Source organism: Branchiostoma lanceolatum, chromosome 9, assembly GCF_035083965.1.
Source record: "Branchiostoma lanceolatum isolate klBraLanc5 chromosome 9, klBraLanc5.hap2, whole genome shotgun sequence".
Lineage (NCBI taxonomy): Eukaryota > Metazoa > Chordata > Leptocardii > Amphioxiformes > Branchiostomatidae > Branchiostoma > Branchiostoma lanceolatum.
In genome coordinates, this window is record NC_089730.1 from 17,047,592 (window position 1) to 17,070,521 (window position 22,930).

The following is a 22,930-nucleotide window of genomic DNA, read 5'->3' on the forward strand; positions in this document are numbered from 1 at the left end:
GTCTGTTTGTATGTGCATGTTGTTCTGCACTAGGGACAGACGTGCTAGTGTGTGGATTCAGCACCAGGGACAGGTCTGTTTAGGATGATATTTATTTACATACAGTGCTGAAATAAAATAAAAACTACTATAAAAATCATGGAGAACAAAATAATGATCAAGGCAATGTCATACATAACTTTTTATTAGAAGCTTTATCATGTGTAACAATGCTAAATAAATTCTTTACATGCAAACATCAAATATCTCACATTCAGAGCAATTGTATTTAATTAATTGGCAAGACATTTATAAAGGTTGAACAATACCTGGCATGGTATGATACGGGTATATCCGTAGAGATTGGAAAGTATTGCATCTGTCATTAGATACAAAGGCACTGGATTACACTTACGTTTTAATAGTGCAGTTGTATTAGGAAGCGAAGAAACTGCTGGAATGCCCTTGGCGGTAAACAGTTCAGTTTTAACTTGACAGCAGTTCTACAGTTACAGCACGTTGCAACAGACCAAAACGGCTCAAACTGTGCTCACAGAAAGAAATTCTGCCACAACTAGTATTTAGATATATAACGTTATGCCTTTTTTATGGGCAATTTACCATGTAACAGGAATACATACACTGGTGACTATGTGCAATACCTGACTAACAATATTGTTTATTACATGGTAGTACAATGTACTTAGTTTAATTGTAATAAGATAAATTCACTTGGTCAACATAAACTTTAAGATTAAAGCAGTTTTAAAATATGGTTAGATTCTTACTTCATATATTTTTGGCAGAAAATATTATACAGTTTCAACAGTGGAAGTACATCAGTTATTACAGTAAAGGTTTTCAACAAATGATCCACATTTCTTAGCTCTTAATCACATCCCAGTCTCAAGAAATACTCTCAAAAATCCTCTTTTCTTAAACCAAATTCCATAGTTTCCATATGAACTACTATATATACAAAGCTACTTTCACCCTTCAAAGGTGTTCTGATGTCATTGCCTTGTATGCCTTTTCAGCGCTCTGATAGATAAACTTTTTTCTCAAAAATATAAACTTACACTAACTAAATCACATAAGTACAGCTACCATTGAATATCTGTAGGATGAATTCTCCATTCATGGATTTAAAAGCGGTGTACTTTGGACTACATGAGTAGTATGAGCTATAAGTATAACGTATTTCCACATACAAAACCAGTGAAGACATCATGCAATGTCCAAGTCACAATGGTTTAACAATGTATAAGTGATACATTGTTTGAAGAAAACAACATTATCTAAAGATCGATATATCAAAACTACTAAGTAGAGAGTTCTGGGGTTTAGGTGGAATTCTTGGGACAACTTTTTTTCATTGCAAGGAGTGTACTGGAAAGCTGCTCTTCTTTGTGTTACGTTACTTGTCAATAAAAAGAAAAATAAGCTGCTCTTTCTCAAAGCTTATTGAATATAGACCTTTTCATGGATCCCATTGCATGCTGGGAGAAGTAGGGCATTATGGGTAGGTCAGGGGCCAAACAACAGCATTACCATGACATGCAGTGCATGCAAACTGTGCTTACTCTGTTGTCATGGTAATGATTTCATTTGCTAGATAGTGCCCTGCATCTGCCAGCAGGCCAAAGTTCACCATTACAGTCATGCGCAGAGGGTCCATTTTAATGCCAGACAGAAACCGCATGCATATGCTATTTAAAAGTAGCTGTAGGAGGCCTCTTTGTTGGAAATGTTGGTGTTTTTGAGCTGGAATTGACAGGTAAGGGTTGTGGCTATTTTATTTAGTTAGAAAAAACAGGGTTTTAGCCGTGTTTGAAGTGTCCGGTACACTTTGAAATAGGTGTAGTTTGGATGTGATCAGGTGTTGTGAAGGGGGGTCAAAGGTCATCTCGCCATGTTTTGATACAATTTCACCACTTTGCGCCGGTGGAAAATCGGCGAAACTCAGTAGATTGACACTTTAGAGGTCAGACTACGCTGCCAATGTGACTTTTCTATGACCTAAACTTCAGGTAGGTGACTTTTAACAGCCTTTTTCTTATATGTTCATCATTGAAGTCTATGGGCGAGTGAAATGCTGTTCTTTACCCAGCATGCAATGGGTTCTGTGAAAAGGTCTATTGGGGGAAAGCAGCTGCTTTGGAGCTCAAGCCAACTACTGTTGGTTCTACCAATCCATCACACTATAGAGACACCCTGTGGCTTTTAACTGTATCTTATAACTTATGTTTACCATTGGCACCATTTTCACAGGATAGTTTCCCAAGCCTAACAAAATTCTTTTAATATACATCTATGCACTTTGGAAAGAACGGCTACTAGGTAAGACAAACATTACATTCAATAACTGTCAGTAGGTCTACCGTAACAGAAAAATAACATTTCCGCTTCTGGTCCTCCATCTCTGATAGGCGATGGCCTAAAATGTCTTGCGGAAGACATTTTAGACGCACCAAGAACGTAATACGTATACGCCAGACTCCAAGTCTGGCCGGTAACTTGGTTTCATCAATCAATGGTTGGTGGTAAAATCAACTCAGAATGTATAATGCATCTCTTTCTTTCCAGACACGATCAACTATAAACCAATATACGAGATATCATCCTTATATCTGTGAACACGTCCATATATGCGTACGTTCATGGTGACATACTTCTGAAGTGACGAAATTAAGGTGACGTTCAAAAGCAAAGGGAACAGATACCACAGCTTTAACAATGTCAAGCCTATGTACACCACCAGTACATCGAGATTCCATGCAGAGCTAAATTTCCTGCAGTGTTTGCTAAAATGGCACATTTACATTTTGTAGTTTGTACCATTCTGTTATTTCCTGTGTAACAAATGGTAGAGCCAACCCTGGACCTCAGTCAACAATCTTACACACAGATCAATGCACAACAAAAATATATCATACAAAATGATCCATTCCTGAAGAAGACTTTCTTTCCTTAAAAGCTGCTGTGTAGTAAAACTCTTTGACAGTCTTACAAAGTGATCAATGCATGAAAAAAAGATATCATACAAAATGATCCACTCCTGAAGAAACCTTTCCTTTCCTTGTAAGCTGTTGTGTAGTGAAACTCTTTGACAGTCTGACAAAGTGATCAATGCATGAAAAAAAATCATACAAAACGATCCACTCCTATAGAAACCTGTCCTTCCCTCGTCAGTGGTTGTGTAGTGAAACTCTTTGACAGTCTGATAAAGTGATCAATGTATGAAAAGAAATATATCATACAAAATGATCCACTCCTGTAGAAACCTGTCCTTCCCTTGTCAGCTGTTGTGTAGTGAAATGTTTTGAGGACTGGTCCTGCTCAGTGCAGGGTGATCTCCATGCCCTCAGAGTCAGAGCGGTTGCGCCCGTTGTGTCTCTTCCAGCCCCCGTTCATCAGGTCCTGGATGTGCTGCACGATCAGGTTGATGGCAACTGAGGGAAGAAGAAAGAAGAAGAGTTTTGAAAAGTCTTCCAATGTAGTAATTATGTACTGTAAATTCATATATCGTTGTGGTAATTTTATTTCCTGGTAGGAGGGGAAAGGGGGTTTTGGCAGTGTTTTTTAAGTTTTAGGTTGAAACAAATGTGTTCTAGAGTACTCAGCAGTAATAATGTGGAAAGGAATATTTGGGGTGTAGAGAGGTCTCTGTGAAAATAAAACAACTAAAAACCATTTCAGGATTTACAGTAATACAGGTACATTACATACAGGAGAAAAACAACTTATTCATTACACCTTTGGATACCTGGATTTGTTTCTATTGCATACAGACTCGTGGAGTAAATGGAATTTTGCTTGGCCCAATCACATGGCATTTTCATTGGGATTAATGAAGGGATTTTCCTCAGACAAATTAAACATTGGTTTTACTGGTCATGTCAAATCATGTCAAATGTCAAATTCCACAGACAGTGTTGATATACCACTACTAGAAGATTTGACAATACAATAATTGGAAAAAGTGCAAGTATGTTGCAAAAATCACAATCTCAATATCAACGTTGTTTACCTTTGTTTTCTACTCCTCTTGGAATGATGACATCTGCATACTTTTTTGTCTGTGGGAATGGAAGAAGGATCTAATATATCATCTTGCTTTAAAGACACATGCCTTAGATACATGTACAAGTCCACTCTAAGTCATTTTGATAAAACTGGATGTCAGGGAGACAGTTTTTTATTTCTTGCCATAACTTGTGAACCAGTTTTGTATGTTCAGTACAAACTGTATAAGACAAGACTTATAGGTTTGATCCATTCACACCGGAACCGTGGTGGGTTCTTTAACATGCTCGAGGTGTGGTTCTTTAAAATGTGACCTCCAGCTTTACATCCCATCTGACAGAACAAAAACATACCTAACTAAAGCAAGGTACCCGTTTCGACCTGAGTCAAGTGTCAAGTGCCTTTCCTGAGGGTACAACATTGGCAACTATTAGGGATTCAAACCTTTAGATGTTCACCATTACACAAGTACGAAGGCCTTTGTTTTACTTACTGGCAGACAGAATTCCTCGAATGCTGGTTTGACGAATGTTGTGTACTGGACCAACACATTCTCCAGGTCTCTCCCTCTCTCATTGATGTCTCTCAATACTAGAAAGATAGACACAAGTAGTAAATTTAATTGTTGTTTTATTTACTCCCTGTAACTCTGTAAGTCTGACCTTTGCAGTGATAACATCTTTTTACTTACTTCCTACTACTCTACTGAAAGTGTATTCAAATAACTACAGAAACACAAGAACACAAACATCAAGTCACGCCGGAAACAAAAACATGAGGCAACAAATCAAGTATCCCACCTCTTCTGGACAGTCTTGTGTCTGCGTCTGTGTCCACAAACAGCTTCATGTTGAAGAGGTCGCGGATGTTTCTGTAGTAGAAGACCAGGATCCCTTCAAACAGCACAACGTCAGCTGGGTAGATAGTTATGAACTCTCCCTCTCTCCTATAGTCGAGACAAGAAGTTAGGTTAGGTTAAGGTTTGCAGCTTTCTTGAGGCTATAAGGGCAGTGTGTTGTAATTTACTGTCTTGGGCACGGTATTGGAAGCAGAGCCCATCCCTCTCCTTCCACCACCTTTTACATCCCCAACCAAAGTCAGGTAACCATTTTTACACCAGGGTGGAGCGAGGAAAGTTATGGACCACAATTTCTTGAAAACCCTGTCTACTATACGCTGTACCTGCAAGTATGTAACCCTGTAAAAATATCTAGGTGCCTACAGTCCAAAAATAGGTGCACAGCTTCAATTTTGGTGCACAAAAGTGCATGTGCACCTGATATTTCAGGCCCTGATTATCATCTGACACCAACCTGGCATGTGTGACGAAGTCATAGACTGGGATGTGAACTGTCTGTCCTGAGATGATGTTTCTCAGCGTCTCCTCAATCAGGGCATTGTCAAAGGCATCTAGATACAAAACAACAACAGTTGAATGAAGACATCAACCAACAGGTTTTTCATGATTAAAGAAAGGCTCAAACAAATTATTCTGTTGATGTTGGAGGCAGAATCACCAGCCAATCACATTGCTGCGTACAGTCAAGACACACTGTGATTGGCTGGTAGCTTTCCCTCCAACAGCAGGATGGGGAGTATCTGATTACCGGTAGCTGATGGCTGGCCAGCAGTAACACTGTGAGGAAGGACAGATTGCAGGCTTGTATGCCAGGGCGCTTGACACATACAAGCGGGGGGTCTAGCATGAGAGGATGTTCAGTGGATTCGTGTATCAAAACTTTCATCCTCCTCATTTCAAAGATTGTCAGATTTTGAGCAACCTCTAAATTCAAGTGGCTCTTGAGTAAGGGATCTCACTAAAGACTAAGTTGTCACAAATATGCAGTGTCAATTCCTACTGTAAACTCAGAGCCATCCTATTGATTTTCAAACAGTATTTCTTCCCATTTTTCACCAGTAACTTTGCTTGTCATTAGCTATTTTTGGCCAAGCTGCATAGATCTTCCTGCTATTAATATATTAAGAAAAAGGTGGCCAGAAAATAAAAGAGGTACGCTTCTTCATTCTACGATGTCTATTGAATTTAATAACCTAAGAATTACCTGGATGGTCAAAGTTGAACTGCCCCTTAAAGGCCTTAGCCTTCTCCTCCGGTGTTAAGACTTTGTAGAAGGAGTCTTGGCTGAGGATGGCAACCTGGCGCTGCTTACAGTCCACCTCGTGTTGGCCCAGGAGCTCCATGATCCGCGCACAAACTGATGACTGGAGGGGCAGAACATGGGAGTGTACAAATAAGAAGTTAAGATTGACATTGTCTTTTTCAATGACATACGTAGCAGGTCTATGAATAAAATAAACAGGCTTCTCACCAGAATTCTTTTACAGCATCACATACAGAGGGTCAACTTTGCCTGGCGCAAGTCTACTCTCCAAGCAGAGGAGTGGGTCCAGCAGGTTTTTGACGTGTTTTTAGGTGTTTTTGTCGGGCTTTCTACTTTGTCATGTTTTTTTTGTCTAGCCAACCCACCATTGGTTATGGGTTGGCTAGACAAAAAAAAACCATGACAAAGTACAAAGCCCCACAAAAACGCCTAAAAACACGTCAAAAACCTGCCGGACTCACTCCTCTGCTTGGAGAGTAGCGCAAGTCATGCATATGGTGCCAAAGATATGATGACATTCTCCACCATAAATTTTACAACACCAACACAATATTTCCTGTATTTTGACAGACAAATTTTGTTTTCAATGTATTACAGCCTTATTCTTAAGTTAACTGTTAATTTTTGAAAGACTGAGTTGAAGCATGGTGCTTTTTCTAATAGCTAGTAGTGCAATGAGGCTTCACTACACCTCACGTTTTCAGAAAGGTACACAGAGTCACTCCCCCCGGTCATCTTTACTCTTCTTGATAAGTGCGTAGAGTAGGTTTGCAACCTTAGGCTTCAACTTACTTTGACCCCTAGATAACCCCATCAGGGGTAAAGTAGGGGCTAGGGCATAGGCCCAAAACATCTCTACTGTGGGAGACAACACAACTTGGCCAGGAAAATCTATATGTATCACTATCAGTACGGGCATAGATGGTCTAGTATTTGAGTGGGTGGCTTCCCTAAGTGTGCTCCTGGGTTGGCTTGAGTAATTTTGGTTTGCATTAAAGCTCTCCCATGCATGGGGCTGCAGGTTTCAACGTTCAAGTCCCTATTCAAAAGGTTGCGGGCACACAAAATTAGTATATCTGAACATTACAGATTGAGGTTAACTGTAGAGATACAGGGAAAGAAAATTATATCTCATACTGATTGATTGAAATAACGTTATCAACCTTCAGCACACGGAAGTAGCTGTTTGGCTACCTTGGTTGCAAGGATACTAGTATGCATCAGGGGAAAGGTTAAACATTAACCCATTGAGTTCAGCACCTGCAAAACTGCATCGCTTTCGATGAATTCTTTAATTTTCAAATCCAGAATTTGATGATTTGCAAGGACATTATATAATGGCCTTGATTTAGAGATAGCATTTTACAGCGTGGGTCTTGTATTGTTGGATGTGTTGACTAAAGGTGGGGGGATATAAACAAGCTTTATGCTTTTATCTGTTCCTCTACCAAAGATTAACTTCGCAAAGCCTAATAAAAAATCAAGACAGTTTGAAAACTCATCTTACGAGTTTGGTACTCCTCTGTTAGGGTGAGGTGCAGCTAACTAAACAAATTTTAGGTACACAGGGCTCGAAATACATTTTTGGGTGAACTTGCACTGGTGCAGAGGGAAAAAATCACAGTTGCACCAAAAAGAAATTACTTGCACACCTAACTTTTTGCGTATTCAGGAATTTATGTGAGTAAACTAAAACTTTAGTAGTAAAAGGGAATTAATTTCTACTGGTGGTAGCTTGCAGGTCCTCTTGAAATTACGTGCACCGCTCCAATTTACGTGCACATACTTGCATGTCATACTTGCACATGCAAGTGGTATTTCTAGCTCTGGTACAGGTACACGGGTTTAGGTAGAGGTCCGAACCTGTACCTGAACTAACTACTTTACTGACTGTGAAGAAACCTATACCTGGTACCTGAACTAACTACTCATTTGAACAATAATGGTACAAATAATGGCGCCTAAAGCTAAACTAAAGCAAATATTCTGAATCTAAAAATCTCCACTCAGATTGACATTTGTAACTTATATTTAACATGTTCCAATAATTTTTTCACATTTCCAGCTTTGGCAAACATCACAAAAGCAAACCATGTGAAGTCCCCTTGTTCAGTAGCCAAGCGAAACTCCCAGAATGGCTTACAACTCAATCTGTGAATGGGTGATAGGAAGTTTCATTCATTAATCAGTCCAATAGCTATAGTATTATCACTGCATATTGAAATGCAGTGTAATATGGTAGGTTCAACTTATTTCCTTTCATTTATTTATCCATACAGGGAAAAGTACACTTAGGCAACAAGCCTGTTTTTCAACTTATTATGCACAAAATGGTAAAAATACTAACCTTTTAAAATGTTTTGATCAGTCAGATTCCACAATAATACGTATCTTTAAAATGTTGTAAATTAACAACTTTTGGTACAAAACCATTTTTGAAGGGATGAGGATATATTTTGAGAAGAAACATGCAAATTAACAACCAGGCAAAAAACACATCATTTTACAATAATCTTGATGATTTTGCAATATTCTGCAAGCCACACTTCTTACAGTGTCATCACACAATATTGCATGGCATGCATGTTTCCTAACATATCATATCAAGACCAATGATGTAATCAGTATGGAGATACTGTAACAGTGCCAAGGACCAACCTTGCAACTCTAACCAGCTGCGCGCACTTTAAAGATATCACGTTACAGCATTTCATAAACGTGTCTAAAAACATGCTGCATTGCGTAAAAATGTATCCAAGTGGTTGGGACAATCGTCAAATGCATTTAATTTCCTCTAGATGGTTGCTAAAGAAGTCGTGACTGCTTTGGTATGCATGTTCCAAAAACAAACGCATTGTTTTACCCGCCAAAACAAAGCCATTTGTCGCCGTGCGCGCCACATGGCCAGTCCTAAGTAAACAACACGTTTACCCAACGCCAAGTCCACCTGTCCCCGTGAATCCTTCAAGAACTTCTTAACATATCTCTACCTTTCCCGAGGCAGTGCCGCCAGCCACTCCGATGATGAACGGCTTGCGATGGAGGCCGTTTTTCACTCCGTTCCTGGTGCCCACACCATTGCAGCCCGCCATCTTGTCCAATATGAGCGATAGTTCCCGCAAGCCCAGTTAGGCCTTATCTGATTGGTCAAATTCTTGAAATCTGATGAGCTGATCGGTACTACTGAAGTAGACCTCATCTGATTGGTCAAATTATATAATCAATACTGTGTTGGGATTGGTCTAGACAGCGCAACTCTCAGGACTCCTTGGTAGCTGTCGCATGATTCGAACAGGGAGTGCCAATTTTTCTTGCAGCTATAAAACTTTATAGAAACACTTTCACCCGTATAGATAAAGTAATGATATGTCAGTAAAGCTTTTCAATACCGTTTTACGCAAAGAAAAATAGATTAGATTTATTTATGAGTATATTTTTCGACAAAAAAATTGCATTTAGCTGGCATTTTTTTAAATCTACACAAGGCATCGCAATTTCTACATATAAGATCGAATGTGAGTTTCTTGCAGCCGGCATTTCTGAGCGAAGCTGGCACGAAACGTCAAAGAAAATGCTTGCCGATACGCTTCTTATAGTTTTCATATCCATATGCACAGCCTTGTTGGCTGAAGGTAAGATGGTAGTAACTTTTTTGTGAATTCAGCGTTTCCAAAAGCCGATAATTTACATGTATATGGCCATAATATGGGTATGAATACCACATGTGTAGTGGGAGGGGGGTATGGTTCCTCACAATCAAAAATTGTTAGTTAAAACACATAATTATTTGTGGAATATGATATGCAGAACACTATGGAACTCACGTATTCTATAGCTTAATATAGTGCACTGGTATACATTGAAAGATGAACAAATAATGCAAATATTTGTATGACTATGAGCTTTTTTTCAGGTGGTCATTATTTTTATGTGTTCATTAATATGTTTGTTGCCTATAATCCCCATTCATATCCAGGCATCACATGGCTTCTGGTGTACAGAACAGAGAAGTACCAAAAACTCAAGTCAGAAGTGGAAAAACAGAGCAAGAAATGTAAGTTGTACGACAAAGATTCATAACTGTTTCAAGGTTTTGTGTGCTTTTTAATTCAAGTCGAAGTTCAGTATATAATTGAAGAAAAATATTACTGTCATAATTGAATACAGATTGTATGATTATTCTGACCTTCCCTTATGTTTTCCCAGTGGAAAAGAGAAAGGAAGCCATAGGTGAAGCAATCGACAAAACACAGAAAAGGAAGCTAGGTAAAGACTAATGTGGTTAATAAGCTAGTTTGGAGTTGCTACTACGCATGTGCAGTGTCAAAGGTGAAGGCCCTCGGCTTGCCAACAGTGCCCGTCTCGACATTACCTAGATTTGCATAACAACGCCCCGACGGGTTTTGTTTACGTTTCGGGGGCCTTCGCCTTTGATACTACACATGCGTAGTACTTAGCAACTCCGAACTAGCTTATTAGATAAAGTCTCATTATTGTATTATCTTTCTTGCTACATCTTTATTAGAATATAGGTGGTCTTAGTGTAATGCATTTGAAAAGTTTTCAATATATACTAAATCATGTTAGTAATGTAATATACTTTTTATTTATTTCAGAAAAACAGGAGGAAAAGTTGAAGAACAACAACAGAGACTTGTCCCTGGTATGTCAGACTTCATAATGTTTGAAATATAGAGAAGACACACAATGTAGTAGTTTTTCTGTTGCTAAATGTAGTTCAAAGCTTCCTATTGATAGGTGTTGTAAAGTGTGAAAACACCATAGGCTATTGAAAATTGTTTGAATGAGTTTCCAATCTTTACAAATGTTTTTAACATGAGAATTTATTTTTATTGTCCCAGGTGAAGATGAAGTCCATGTTCGCCATTGGGTTTTGCTTCACTGCCCTTATGAGCATGTTCAACTCCATGTGAGTAATCTCTGACTTCTTCAGCATCATTGTTCTTGTCCCTTGTTGACTACTCTGTCTGTTAATTGCTCTGTACAAATATGAAATGTTAGAATAAAGAAATAACACTGGTACAATTGTTTTTAGAAAATTAAATGTATGAAATGTTAATGTTGCATTGCATGAAAAGATGGCACTTTGGCAGTGCTTCTAAAGATAGGATGATATGTACTTGTACATGTAGTACCAAAAAGGAACACACTCTGGTTAATTTGAAAGCTTACCTGTATCATCATTTGGTTTGATTTAATTTATTTACTAGTACATGTACCTGTATCATTGTAAATGACCTTGGTTTGGTAAGGTTAGCAGACATGGGCTCCACCTCCCAATACTGTGCCAGAGACATGCTGGATGACAAAACACTGCCTCTTCAGCCTCATTAACAAGGCTACAGGACCTTTACCTTACCTTTTTAAGAAACTTTGTTGTGCTTTCTTCCAGATTTGATGGGCGTGTGGTTGCCAAGCTGCCCTTCCTGCCCTTCTCCCTGCTGCAGGGACTGTCCCACCGTAACCTGATGGGGGAGGACTACACGGACTGCTCCTTCATCTTCCTGTACATCCTGTGCACCATGTCTATCAGACAGGTCTGCTTACAGGTTTATTACTCTCGTGTTTGGAGGTTTTGTTTTCAGTGTGTCTGTTTGCTTGTGTGTCCGATGTAATCTAAACCAAGTCTTAGCTTTGCAAATAAGAGAAAAATGAAAGCACCAGATCTGATTTTAGATTATTGAAGACTTGTTTGATATCAATCATGTTTTTAGGTAAACTTTGGTCATTGTTCAAAGGAGAAAGCTCCTAGCATGTGAATAGTTCTTGTCTGGACCATGCTTTATACATGGCGTCCGGACATGTTTTGTTTACGTCTCTGGGGCCTTCAACTTTGACATGTTACCCACAATGCATCACACTATGTATCCGCACTTAGAAGAGGGTCTGCATGGGGGGTTCCCGACAACGCTTTATGCTGAATTAAGAACCCCCTACGTATTATGGTAAAATCAAGGAAGGCGATTACGCAAAATTTGGTTGCCTCGCTACGAATTACGGGACTAAGATGGCTTTAACCTAGGAATTACGGGAAATGAAAATAGGCTGCCTACGCCTTACGGAAAAGAGCATGCAGACCCTCTTGGAACCATGAACAAACTTATTCACATGATCTTTTTTCTCGTCCTCGTCGTACAGAACATCCAGAAGATGCTTGGATTCGCTCCATCACGAGCAGCCAACAAGCAAGCAGGAGGGTTCCTGGGCCCCCCTCCCCAACCTCCCAAGTAGAGATCATCATCATCATTGGCCCGTGGGATGACCAGCTGCTTGCCTGGATCACATTTTAATTATGTAGCTGCATGCTTTCAATGACTCAGCTGCCAAAGTTTTTTTTTTGTGGATTCTAATTTTTTATTTTACACAAATGTAACTGTATTTCAAGTACAAATCTAAAATAGAGTACTATCTATGCATACGACATGTGACAATTTCTTTGTCATTATTAAAATTGTCCTATGTCAATATATTGTTTGTTTGTTGTTTTAACAGTGAAGTTAAAAAAGGTTTTAAAGAAAACAAAGTGCAGGATGAGAGAAGCCTAAAATGGCGTATGCTGAGGCCTCCCCCTTTAATCTTATCAATGCTTATCACAGTACTAATGAGAATATTCTCAGATGAATTAAAAGAATGTAGATATAATAAAAATCTAATACAGTTCAATGGACCTCAAAATTTGAAATTGAATTTCAAATTAGAATTCTTTCAAGTCTGATAACAAAATATAAGTACATGTAATACATGTAAGTTACTCCACTCATTTACCTTAAAAGAAAATAGGGTATGCAAATTGAAAGAATCTGCAAGGACAAGTAACCTGAGGAGGTAAAATATTAAGAAAATTCATACCACACATGATTATATAATGTATTCATATATATATATATAAATAAGACCATTTTGGAAACCCCACTTCCTGCTGGCAGATGTCTGGGACAATGGGCAAATCAAGCAAGGAGAAAGCAACATCATTACCATCACAATGCATACTTGTATGCATCACTGTGTCCAGGCAATGTTGCCATAGCAATGATGTTGCTACCCATAGTGCCTGCAGCTCTCAGCATGCAATAGGATCTGTGAAAAATTTCATGGAGAAGACTTTGATAAAAATCCAACTTGATGTGATTTTCTGCAGAAAGATGCAGACACTCAATTGGTGCCATGTTGACAAAAAAAATGAATTATTTTGAATGTACTTCTTGTCTCACTTGAATCTTTGCCAAGTTTGTTTTTTCAAGAAGTTTGAAATGAAGTTGTACATCTGTATAGATTCATGAGTTCTGCATACTTTGAATGAATATAGCTATTTATTACATAACATTTCTGTCCATTGTACAATTTGTGCACATTTCTATGTGCAATCAAGGAGATTAAATTAACCTCCTTGGTGCAATGAAATGAAATTTGAAAAGCATCTTGAACTCATGAAGTTCGTCCTTATTATTCTTTTAGGACATAGATCTATGTTCATAATCAAAGATGAACTTGCCCAAAGTCACAACATAACGTCCATTTGTGTCACTGTTCGCAGCCTTGTTTTACCAAGGAGGTTTAGAATAACATCGTTTATTCAGACTCTATCGTCTGTTTAAAGTTTTACAACGTTATTGGCCTTCATGAATTAAGTGTCTGCCAGTCCTTCTAGATTCGCCGTTAAGCGTTGCCAGGTCCCCCACTCCCATGATCTCCTACATGTATGCCTCTACTATTATATAAAGAAAAAGAAAACAAAATTAGGATTTCAGATCTTTGACAACATTTTTATTTAGTAAATCTAACTTTGCTTCCTTCAAGAAGACTCTTTTGTGCAGTTCACATTTGATCTCGTAGGGTTATGAAATTTAAACACCCTTGTCATGAAGCTTTATTAAAAGAGTAACACAAACACGACAAAGGATTTACTTTGGCCTAGACCTCCACGTTCTTGTCCAATCAGAGCACACTATCTCCGTGACGTCACAGGGCGAAGGTTACAGAACAGGATGGCGGACGGAGGGGAAGGTGTAGAAATTGTCGTCCTGTCGTCTGACACTGAGGAAAAACGTCTGAAATCCGAACCGCACGCCAATGGCACCTCGCCCGACAGTGCAGCCGTTAAATCTGAACCTACTGGCGGTGACTGTGGCGTGAAATCTGCTTCCAAACTCTCTCTGAAGAGAAAGCGCGAGATTTCGGGCACATCAGACAATGGCGAGAACAGCTCTGAACCTGGGTCCGTTTGCGCGCCAAACTCGGACGTTCTCCCAACATCGTCTGGTCCAGTCGAGATGGTAGGCTTCTCATACCTCACACTTGTCTGTTAATACATTCCATCAGCAAATATCAGTGTCATTTTCCTCTATTATTCGTAAGATTAGTATCGCCAACATAAATACATTTTCGCCCCTCCCCAACCCTTTACACCGGAAAATGATACTTTGGCTTAGGCCAGGACAAAGGAGCTTTAAAAATGGAGCTGTTGTGCCCGTTTTAAAGCTGCTTGCTCAGGCTCATAAAAAGCTTTAACGTGATGTATAGAAAATAACGCCTTTATCGTTTTGTGATAGCCTACTACTACTGGACTGGCGAACCTATGATAGAAATAGTCTTGTGTAAATAAGGCCCTGATTTGCATGATATAATGTTATGTCTAACCTTTGACTTCCTAATTGAAACTATGAGTATGAAATTCTCGTCATTTAGTAGTAAGGAATCATTGTATTTTCTCATCGATTATGCAAATTTTGTCTTAATTTAGATAATTTCTAACTGTCGATGTTCCTTACTTTCTCAATTGCTATAGATACTGTAATTCACTTTATCTTCACGGTGTAAGGAAAATGGACATTTTCACTGAACTACACGAAACAGATGTGTGAAGGAATCATAAAAAATTACAATAAGTTTTTCACTGATGATAAGTTCATGATACAGAGGTGACAGTGAAAACAGTGAACATAATGTTAGAGTGAAAGAAACAAGAATTACAGTATCTTAATGTACATATGGCCTCCCTCGGTCAATCACATGTTTGAATAGTAGGTTTTAAAATTTCCTCATTAATCATGCAAATTAGATGCCTATTTGCATAATTGTCATCTAATTAAGTCAATCACTAATTTATCTATATTAAATACCTAAACCAAAAAGTGCTCTTTCTGCTATCAAACAAGGGGCCTAGGTTCGATCCCGGGTTGCCACTGGAGACATGTCTGGACATGCACCCCAACGTTGTGCCCTTGGGAAAGGCACAAATTTCCTCACTTCACTCAGGTGTAAATGAGTACCTAGCTTCGGTTAGGGAAGTCCCTCGGATAGGATGTTAAATGTTAAATGGAGGTCCCGCGCTTGAGGAGAGTCACACTTTCAGCATGTAATTGTAAAAGAACCCTCCACATCTTTCAAAAAAGGGGCATGCCCAATGTGAGTGGATCAAAACATTCTGGCCTAAAAGAGAGATCATTAAAAAAAATGAAACAAGGGAACTGTTTTTCAACAGCCCTCTGACAGATGTTTGTTGGCCCAGATTCCAAGACAACACCCCACTGATCATGACTAGCATTGATAGCACCAGCTGCTATTTTGATTACAACGGCATGCAATTCAGCTGCATTATAATATAAGTTTTCCTCAATAATTATGTAAATTAGGTTCTGATTTGCATAATTTGCATCTCATTATGTCAGCTATCACCTAAGATACCTACATGTCAAACGATGAAAATCCATCCACCCCTGCTTGAGTTATCCTCTTCCAAAGTTGCCAACAAAAAGGCCCACTGCAATTCCAAGACATGCTGCTAGGGAGCCAAAGCCTGCACCACCTATTCTCTCCCCCAAAGCTATCAACCACTCCAAAATCAGGACCAAAGCATGTCAAGAATACGAGATCAAAACCTGAAGTTCTTCTGCAATACTGTAGAAAGCCACCGGGAGGCTCATTATTGATCCTGACCTTCAATTTCCTGACATGACATTTATTAAATATCATGAAGATCCAGCCACAAATTCTCAATTTATGCTGTCTACAGAGACACAAACAAACAGCACAGAAGTTGTATCCATCTTGACAAAGGTAAAATGCAGTAAAACTAAGCAGCACTTCCTTTCAAAAGTATGATGATTTGCAAACCGCTGTGTGAGTTTACGTCTTTACAAACTGGCTGCTGTGTTCACTGTGATGTCGGACAATCAACGTTTTTAGACAATCAACCTTTAGTTTAATAACTTCGCAGTAGGAATCCTGAGCCAGAAATACAATGTTTTGTTTGATTTTTTGATGTTCAAATTTTGGTGCATTTGTGTATACAACTTTTCTTACTATAGCTACCTCCGTGGGTACATTGTTCAATTCTAGTCATAAATTTAGATTGGTGGGGAAGGGGGTTTTTGAAAATTTTAGATTGAAATGGGGCCTTCCACTGGGGAATGGTATGGAGAAATATAAGAACAAAAAATGCATGTGTATATATATGTCTGTTCTAGCATTTATAGTTTGGAATTTGAGGTGGTGGCTCCTCCGGATGCGCCCCTGGGCCGGTTTAAGTAAACTGCTGGACATAGCATTGAATACTTGTCTAGCAGCTTATTTATGTATTACTTTGAAGTGCATTTTGTATATTGGTGTATAAAAAATATCTGATTGATCATATTTTTGTCCAGGTTAACTTACCATCATCATCATCAGAGGCTCAGGTGCAGACAAAATCTGATGCAGTCATCAACAGCGCACGTGCTGAATCCGCCAAGAAGTCATTTAGCGAGGTAAGCTATTTTCTAGTTTGTAAACCTTAGTATATTACAATAAGGAAGTTCTCTCTGTGTAACAAAGGTTGAACAAGATTGGCAATGAAAAAAAGACATTGCCATGGCGACTGAAAAATTTCTTTGTGCTATGTATTGAATAAACTGAAGTTCTCTCTCAGTTTAACAAAGGTTGAACAAGATTGGCAATGAAAAAAAATGTTGCCATAGCGACTGAAAAATTTCTGTGTGCTATGTATTAAATAAACTGAAGTTCTCTCTCAGTCTAACAGTGACAAAGGTTGAACAAGATTGGCATTGAAAAAAAGACATTGCCATGGCGACTGAAAAATTTCTTTGTGCTATGTATTGAATAATTCAATAGTAATTAGCCATTGTAACTGTTAAAGAATAATTCTTAGGTGAGTTTAAAGAAACAATAATGAATAAATGTCATTTTGGTACTACCTTAAGTTATATCCTTGCTTGTCGTCATCTTATACTGTATCTAATTTTTATGTGCTGTTTATTTCCAGTTTGTTCAGCTGTGCTCAACCCTGACGAAAGACAAAGATGTCCTGAAGTTCCTGCAGAAAAGGTTCCAAGCCGCTGACTCCGTTTACCTTTCTTCCCAGGCCTTCCTCGACTTCCTAACCAAACGGAGCGAGAAACTGAAAGAAAGCGGGAAAAAAGAAGTCTTTGTACACATGAAGGCTGTGATTGATAACCTGAAGGCAAACAAGAAGTGTGAATCAGGCTCAGAAAAAGGCAAAGGGAAGAGGAGAAGGAAAGGGGATCAGTCTGGCCAAGACTCCAGCACCGAGTTCTCTGACACAAGCGACAGCAGCTCTGCAAAAAGGTTTAAGCTTGACCAATTAGGTCTTGACGAAACAACAAGTAAAGGCGACAAGACCAAGCAAAATGGTGTTGGTGGCGAAAGGAATGGTCAAGGCAAGAGTGAAGACGATACAGGTATAGACACTGAAGGAAGCGCTGTCCCTTCAAAAGAGCCCCTTGTGTCTGACCAAGGAAAAACATCCTCTGCAGAAGACAACCCCAACAATAGCTCAGGTGACACGGAGACGGGACAAGGTGCACAAGCCTCCTCAAGCAACGGAGATGCGGCAGAATCTGACAGAAAGGCCAAGAAAAGGCAGAAGCAGATTCGTAGACTTGAAAAGCTGCTAGCCATCGTTTCCAAGGAGATCAAACGTCTTGAAGCAAAAGAAGTATCCCTCGATGACTTAGACGACGAAGACTCAACGTACATCCAGGAAGACAGGCTGAAGAAGAGGTTCAACACCATCTGGAACAAACTTTGTGAACTCAAAGGAGAAGAAATGGTCACGGGAAGGGAAGTAGAAAGGACGATAAAGTTCAAAGGCACCAGGTTTCCAGAGGTGAACCGACGGATCATGAAATTCCTCAGGCGCATTGACGCATTCCCCGATTTCCATGACATTCTGGCAATAATCCAAAAGACCAACAGGAAAGAGAATCTCCGTTTACCACCTAGGCATGTACACGACCTTGCAAAGGAAGCCTTCACAGAAATCGGGGACAAGTTCCAAAGAAGAAGGCAGCGAGACCTTGTACAAAACTTTGGTTCTTACCTGACTGATAGCTTTGATCCGACAAGCGATCCCGCTAAAGAGGACGCAGAGCTCCAGCAAAAGCTACGAGACAACAGGATGCACGGGAAGCGAAGGTTAGACGAGGTGTTAGAAAAATACACGAGGAAGCAGTATGAGATGCACCTCGATGGGGAGACTGCACAAGGTAGCGACACCGAAGACCCTCCAGTCCGCGGGGAGGCCGACGTTGAAACGGAAGAAGATTTAGACGAGGATGAAATGGAGGATGAAGAGCAGCTTGAAAACAGTCAGGTAATTGAGAAAGTTTTAGAGAAAGCCGATTCTGAGGAGGAAGAATCTATGAGAGAGATCACGGTTGTGAAACCTCGTAAAGCTCGGAAACGCTTCTTCCCCGCATTTCCTGACAGTGACGAAGGGGTTGGAGAAGATGGAACGAGGGCCGGGATAGAGGGAGGGTCTCCTGTCACTTTCCACCAGGGAAGCCGCTGCGGGGACTTGCTGGGAGAAACCAGTGGTATAGGTAGGGTAGTTTGCAGGACTGTAGATGATTGACTTTCTATCCTGTAGGTGGTCAGTATACCTTGAAGAAGGGTTGCACGGGCAAGCAATCCTGTTCACCATCTTCTGGAGCATCCACCTGGTTTGAGATCGAGAGAATCCCTCCTGATTCTATATGCTTGATGCCTACAATGTACAATGACTTATTTGTATTTTTTGTCTGGTAAAAGGAACTAATCTATTGTATGTAGGTATATTAATGTTTGCGGGACCTTTCAGAGTTAAGTATGCTATTCCAGCCTGTTTGGGGGTGGTATAGCTTTTCTTGCTTTGAATTACAGTAAAATGCAAATTTCGGGTGCAGTTTTTTTTTTACTTCTCAAACTGGAACTTATGGGAATGTTAAAATTTTTGGCATGAAATTTTTTTCCACGTTTGATCTTTTTGGATTGAATTGGAATGTACATTGTACGTTGATAGTTTGAGGCATCTTTTCTCTTGACATTTATGCACAGAACACTCTATGCACATTTGTACGCCATTATGTTCATCCACTTGCGGCCTTTATTGCACAATGCAAGTTATACAACCCCACAGATTTTCCAATTTAGTAGTATGATTCTTATTCCTTTGTTTTTCCAGGGAGAGTAGGTAAAGAAGAAGAGAAGGCCACATCAACAACAACAACAAATGAACGACTACAGATGGGAGTAACAGAAGAAACAACGATAATGGAACCAATGGAAAACAACGAAAAAGAAGAATTATCAATTGATCTAGCAGCAGAAACAAGAGAAAGCGTCGACATCACAGAAAACGATCCAGCAGAAATAGAAGACATTGCAACAAATGATCTTACAGAAGTAAAAGGAAACAGCGACATCACCACAACAACTGACACGATAGAAATACTCAGTTCAGGCGAATCTGACGTCACGGATGATTCTGCCAACTGGAACAACGACGAGAATGAAGCAACAAGCAAGATTTGGCACACCCCAGAGAGGCACCCCCTGTCCAGGTTTTCCATCGACGCTGGCATGGAAAATGGAGACAGTCAAGACTGCATTGCTATAGAAACAGTTGATCTGGAACACGGACTCTGTTCTTCCCAAAATGTCGAAAGTCCAGAAAATGAAAGGAACTTGGGCAACCTCACATCACACGGACTCTGTTCTTCCCAAAATGTTGACAGTCCAGAACATGAAAGGAACTCAGGCAATCTCACATCACACAGCAAAGTTCAAGCACAACGTATCGTAGTAGATCCTCTAAGGTTGCAAGACCTTAGATTTAAAGTATCCTCCATACTAGCTGGTGGCAAAAGTCGTTCAGGTAGCATCAAATCGGAACCGGCAGAATCCTCTTCCAGTCAGCGTGGTGCTGATTCTCCTTCCCAGGTCCCAGATTCCAGGCCGGCAGCTCTTTCCCAGGACACCGTGAGCAGTACTAGCGGACCAATGACAGAACACATAGAAAGATCGAACTCTCCGGACATTATTGTCCTCTCAGACTCAGAGTGAACACATTTGTGACTTACTGTCTCATGCTAGTTAATGGTATACAACCAACTTTTGAATCTAATACATAAGCACACTTTTTACTCTTCTCAGACCCCGTTGCTCTTAAAATAATGTAGAATCTGTCAGAAAAAAAGAGCTAATCTTTGGAAATTTTTCGTCCCATTTCATGCATCTCAGATATGTCCATAATGTACCTATAATCAATAGCTATTATTATGCCACAGGGTCGTTGCATAAGTTCTGAGACTAATGGATGCATATTTGCAATTGTTTCTAGAGCAAGTTTGTGTTCTTGGGATGATTAAATGAAGTTGGTAGGACAAAATTCTTCTAGTCAACATCATCTTTTGAAAAACTATTTTGTGATGTGATTTGAAATATTTTCTATGTTAAGCAGTCCAAATTTAGCAGAGAACAACAACCATAAAGATTGTGTTGTTTTAGACTTCCATTACTGGGAAAAATAACTACTTTTCAAGATTGATATTCTATGTAGAATTCTATGTCCAATTAACACTAGAAAGATGTATCATTTTGTATCAATGTAAATGTACGTTCTATAATGTTGATATTCGCTTAGGTTTTTTTTATACAATGGAACTTCATAACTGGAATGAAACAACTAAACCTGTGTGTGTAGGAATTTACTAGGAAAGATGTTCTGGAAGCAAATGAATTCTCAATGGGGATACGGTTAACTTTCATTGACATAACACAGCCTTAGGAATGTAAATTACAATATGGTATAGGGGGGTATATATGTGAAATTTGTGTACATGTATATTATGGTTGATACAATTATTCATCACAATGTAAATACTGTATGGCTTTGGTATGTTACTCCCTACATGTATTGTGATGTTTTCTCTTGGGCAATGCAATTGTGCTGGGTCTTCTAGCAAAGGGCTCTTAACCCTGTAACTACACATTTTAGTGCCAAAAGCCTGCAGGGAAGAGGTTAAATCGTTTGACATTGTTAACCATACACATTTCATGGTAGCATTATTTCTGTCCAAATTTGATACAATAGTATCTTCACCACCCATACAATTATTTGCCATGTCTGCTTCGTACCCTTAGTTTCAGTATGTCCTGCTGCAAGCGTATGTATATTTTTTTAGCATTGTAATAATCAATATCTACATTGTGTATATTATTTTCTGCTGCAAACTGTAGAATGGTGGTTTTATTTTTGCAGTGCCTCTCCACCACTATATTTCGACACCGTGATTATGTGTTTTTGTTCTGTAGTATCGGTTTAACCGGGAAATTAAACCAAGAAAAATAGATGAGTTAACAGTATCATGTTCTGCTGCAAATGAGTTGGACTAAATCACCCTCCTAGCGGCCGGCCCCACTGTTATTGCCCCTCAGGGAGGGGTCATTAGCCTCTGCCAACGAAAGATTGTGCAAACACAGGCTAGCTGCAAACTACATGTAGTAGTAAAAGTTTCCCAAAACGTCTGTGATATGCTGTTATTCAGTAATAATGCTTGTGTGTAGATTTATCATAGTCTGCCACAAAATCCTGCCAAACTTTAACCCTTGGTATTTTCCACACTGCAACTTTCTGTCCCCGACACGTCTCTATCACAACAAGCCGGTTCAAGTTTTAAACCCTCCATGTGTTAGGTCAAATGTGAAAGCCACTAACTTGTAAACATGTGTTTTGTTCATGTCTCAGGGGCCTTTGACATATTGCGTCACACATTACCTGCGCAGTTAAAACTGAGCTGGCTATAGATGTTGTGTAATCTACTTACATGAAATGGATCCCTTGGCACTCTTGTCCAGATATCTTACTGTGTAACTATGGGAAAGAGTGCCACAGGTTTTAGTAAGCTTAAGGTGTAGGGCGTATTCAGGGAAAAGTGTTACTAAATTCCTGTCAAGACTTTGTGTGTCAGCTAAGTTTATTTGAAGCACACATTTTGTCCAGCCATTTAAACTAGTAAGATAAAATTGTGTATATAATGTACATGTCCATTTGCAAATGCTTTGTAGCGCAAGTCGTTTGAATGCATGCAAATATTGGTGCAGAAAAACAGCTGTTCTTATTAAGATTATGCACATGTTCCAAACAAACATTTTTATCATATGATTTGCATTGCAAACACCGCTCTCTCCCTACTTCTCATGTGAGTTATCCCTCTCTCCACTCATAGTTTTTCCATCTTAACTTGGCCAGTAGAACGAAAGGCTGTAGGTTGAAAGTTGTTGACCCAGTACAGTCAGTACATCTTTGAAATGGCTTCCTATAATGTGATAGGAAATTTGTGCATCAAATGTGACCTTTCTATCGCCATAGCTTGAATTTGTAATATTTATTGTTAATAAAACCATTTTTAAAGATTGTCAATAACCAGAATGTGACAATTTTTTTAGTATTTCCATGATTATAATGATTATGATCAAGTTAAAGGTAGTATAGCTTCTTTGAT

General features: G+C 39.3%; 3 protein-coding genes across 3 annotated transcripts; 2 read left to right on the plus strand and 1 right to left on the minus strand.

Moving 5' to 3' along the window:
• Positions 1-168: 168 nt before the first annotated feature.
• Positions 169-9,254, minus strand: LOC136441204 (uridine-cytidine kinase 2-B-like). Its single transcript, XM_066437344.1, has 7 exons — positions 9,119-9,254; positions 6,069-6,228; positions 5,319-5,415; positions 4,806-4,951; positions 4,499-4,596; positions 4,010-4,058; positions 169-3,431 (listed from the first exon to the last, which is right to left on the minus strand). The coding sequence occupies exons 1-7, from the start codon at positions 9,218-9,220 to the stop codon at positions 3,319-3,321; spliced, it is 765 nt and encodes a 254-aa protein (XP_066293441.1). The 5' UTR covers positions 9,221-9,254; the 3' UTR covers positions 169-3,318.
• A 371-nt stretch (positions 9,255-9,625) lies between these two features.
• Positions 9,626-12,616, plus strand: LOC136442752 (calcium load-activated calcium channel). Its single transcript, XM_066439695.1, has 7 exons — positions 9,626-9,760; positions 10,105-10,182; positions 10,335-10,394; positions 10,745-10,791; positions 10,991-11,058; positions 11,542-11,686; positions 12,288-12,616. The coding sequence occupies exons 1-7, from the start codon at positions 9,700-9,702 to the stop codon at positions 12,378-12,380; spliced, it is 552 nt and encodes a 183-aa protein (XP_066295792.1). The 5' UTR covers positions 9,626-9,699; the 3' UTR covers positions 12,381-12,616.
• Positions 12,617-14,108: 1,492 nt separating this feature from the next.
• LOC136442751 (death domain-associated protein 6-like) lies at positions 14,109-22,851 on the plus strand. The gene is made up of 3 exons (XM_066439694.1): positions 14,109-14,422; positions 16,793-16,894; positions 17,410-22,851. Exons 1-3 carry the CDS (start codon positions 14,135-14,137, stop codon positions 19,018-19,020), a joined length of 2,001 nt encoding a protein of 666 aa, XP_066295791.1. The 5' UTR covers positions 14,109-14,134; the 3' UTR covers positions 19,021-22,851.
• Positions 22,852-22,930: the final 79 nt, after the last annotated feature.

What these genes read in the sequence shown, in the direction of transcription:
- LOC136441204 (XM_066437344.1), bottom strand. Translation starts at nt 9,220, where the DNA reads ATGGCGGGCTGCAATGGTGTGGGCACCAGGAACGGAGTGAAAAACGGC. An exon ending in GTTCAACTTTGACCATCCAG is followed by an intron (nt 5,416 to 6,068) that starts GTAATTCTTAGG and finishes TTTTGTATCTAG; the next exon opens with ATGCCTTTGACAATGCCCTG. An exon ending in AAGAGGAGTAGAAAACAAAG is followed by an intron (nt 3,432 to 4,009) that starts GTAAACAACGTT and finishes TTCTTCCCTCAG; the next exon opens with TTGCCATCAACCTGATCGTG.
- LOC136442752 (XM_066439695.1), top strand. Translation starts at nt 9,700, where the DNA reads ATGCTTGCCGATACGCTTCTTATAGTTTTCATATCCATATGCACAGCC. An exon ending in CACAGCCTTGTTGGCTGAAG is followed by an intron (nt 9,761 to 10,104) that starts GTAAGATGGTAG and finishes ATTCATATCCAG; the next exon opens with GCATCACATGGCTTCTGGTG. An exon ending in ATGAGCATGTTCAACTCCAT is followed by an intron (nt 11,059 to 11,541) that starts GTGAGTAATCTC and finishes GCTTTCTTCCAG; the next exon opens with ATTTGATGGGCGTGTGGTTG.
- LOC136442751 (XM_066439694.1), top strand. Translation starts at nt 14,135, where the DNA reads ATGGCGGACGGAGGGGAAGGTGTAGAAATTGTCGTCCTGTCGTCTGAC. An exon ending in CGTCTGGTCCAGTCGAGATG is followed by an intron (nt 14,423 to 16,792) that starts GTAGGCTTCTCA and finishes ATTTTTGTCCAG; the next exon opens with GTTAACTTACCATCATCATC. An exon ending in CCAAGAAGTCATTTAGCGAG is followed by an intron (nt 16,895 to 17,409) that starts GTAAGCTATTTT and finishes GTTTATTTCCAG; the next exon opens with TTTGTTCAGCTGTGCTCAAC.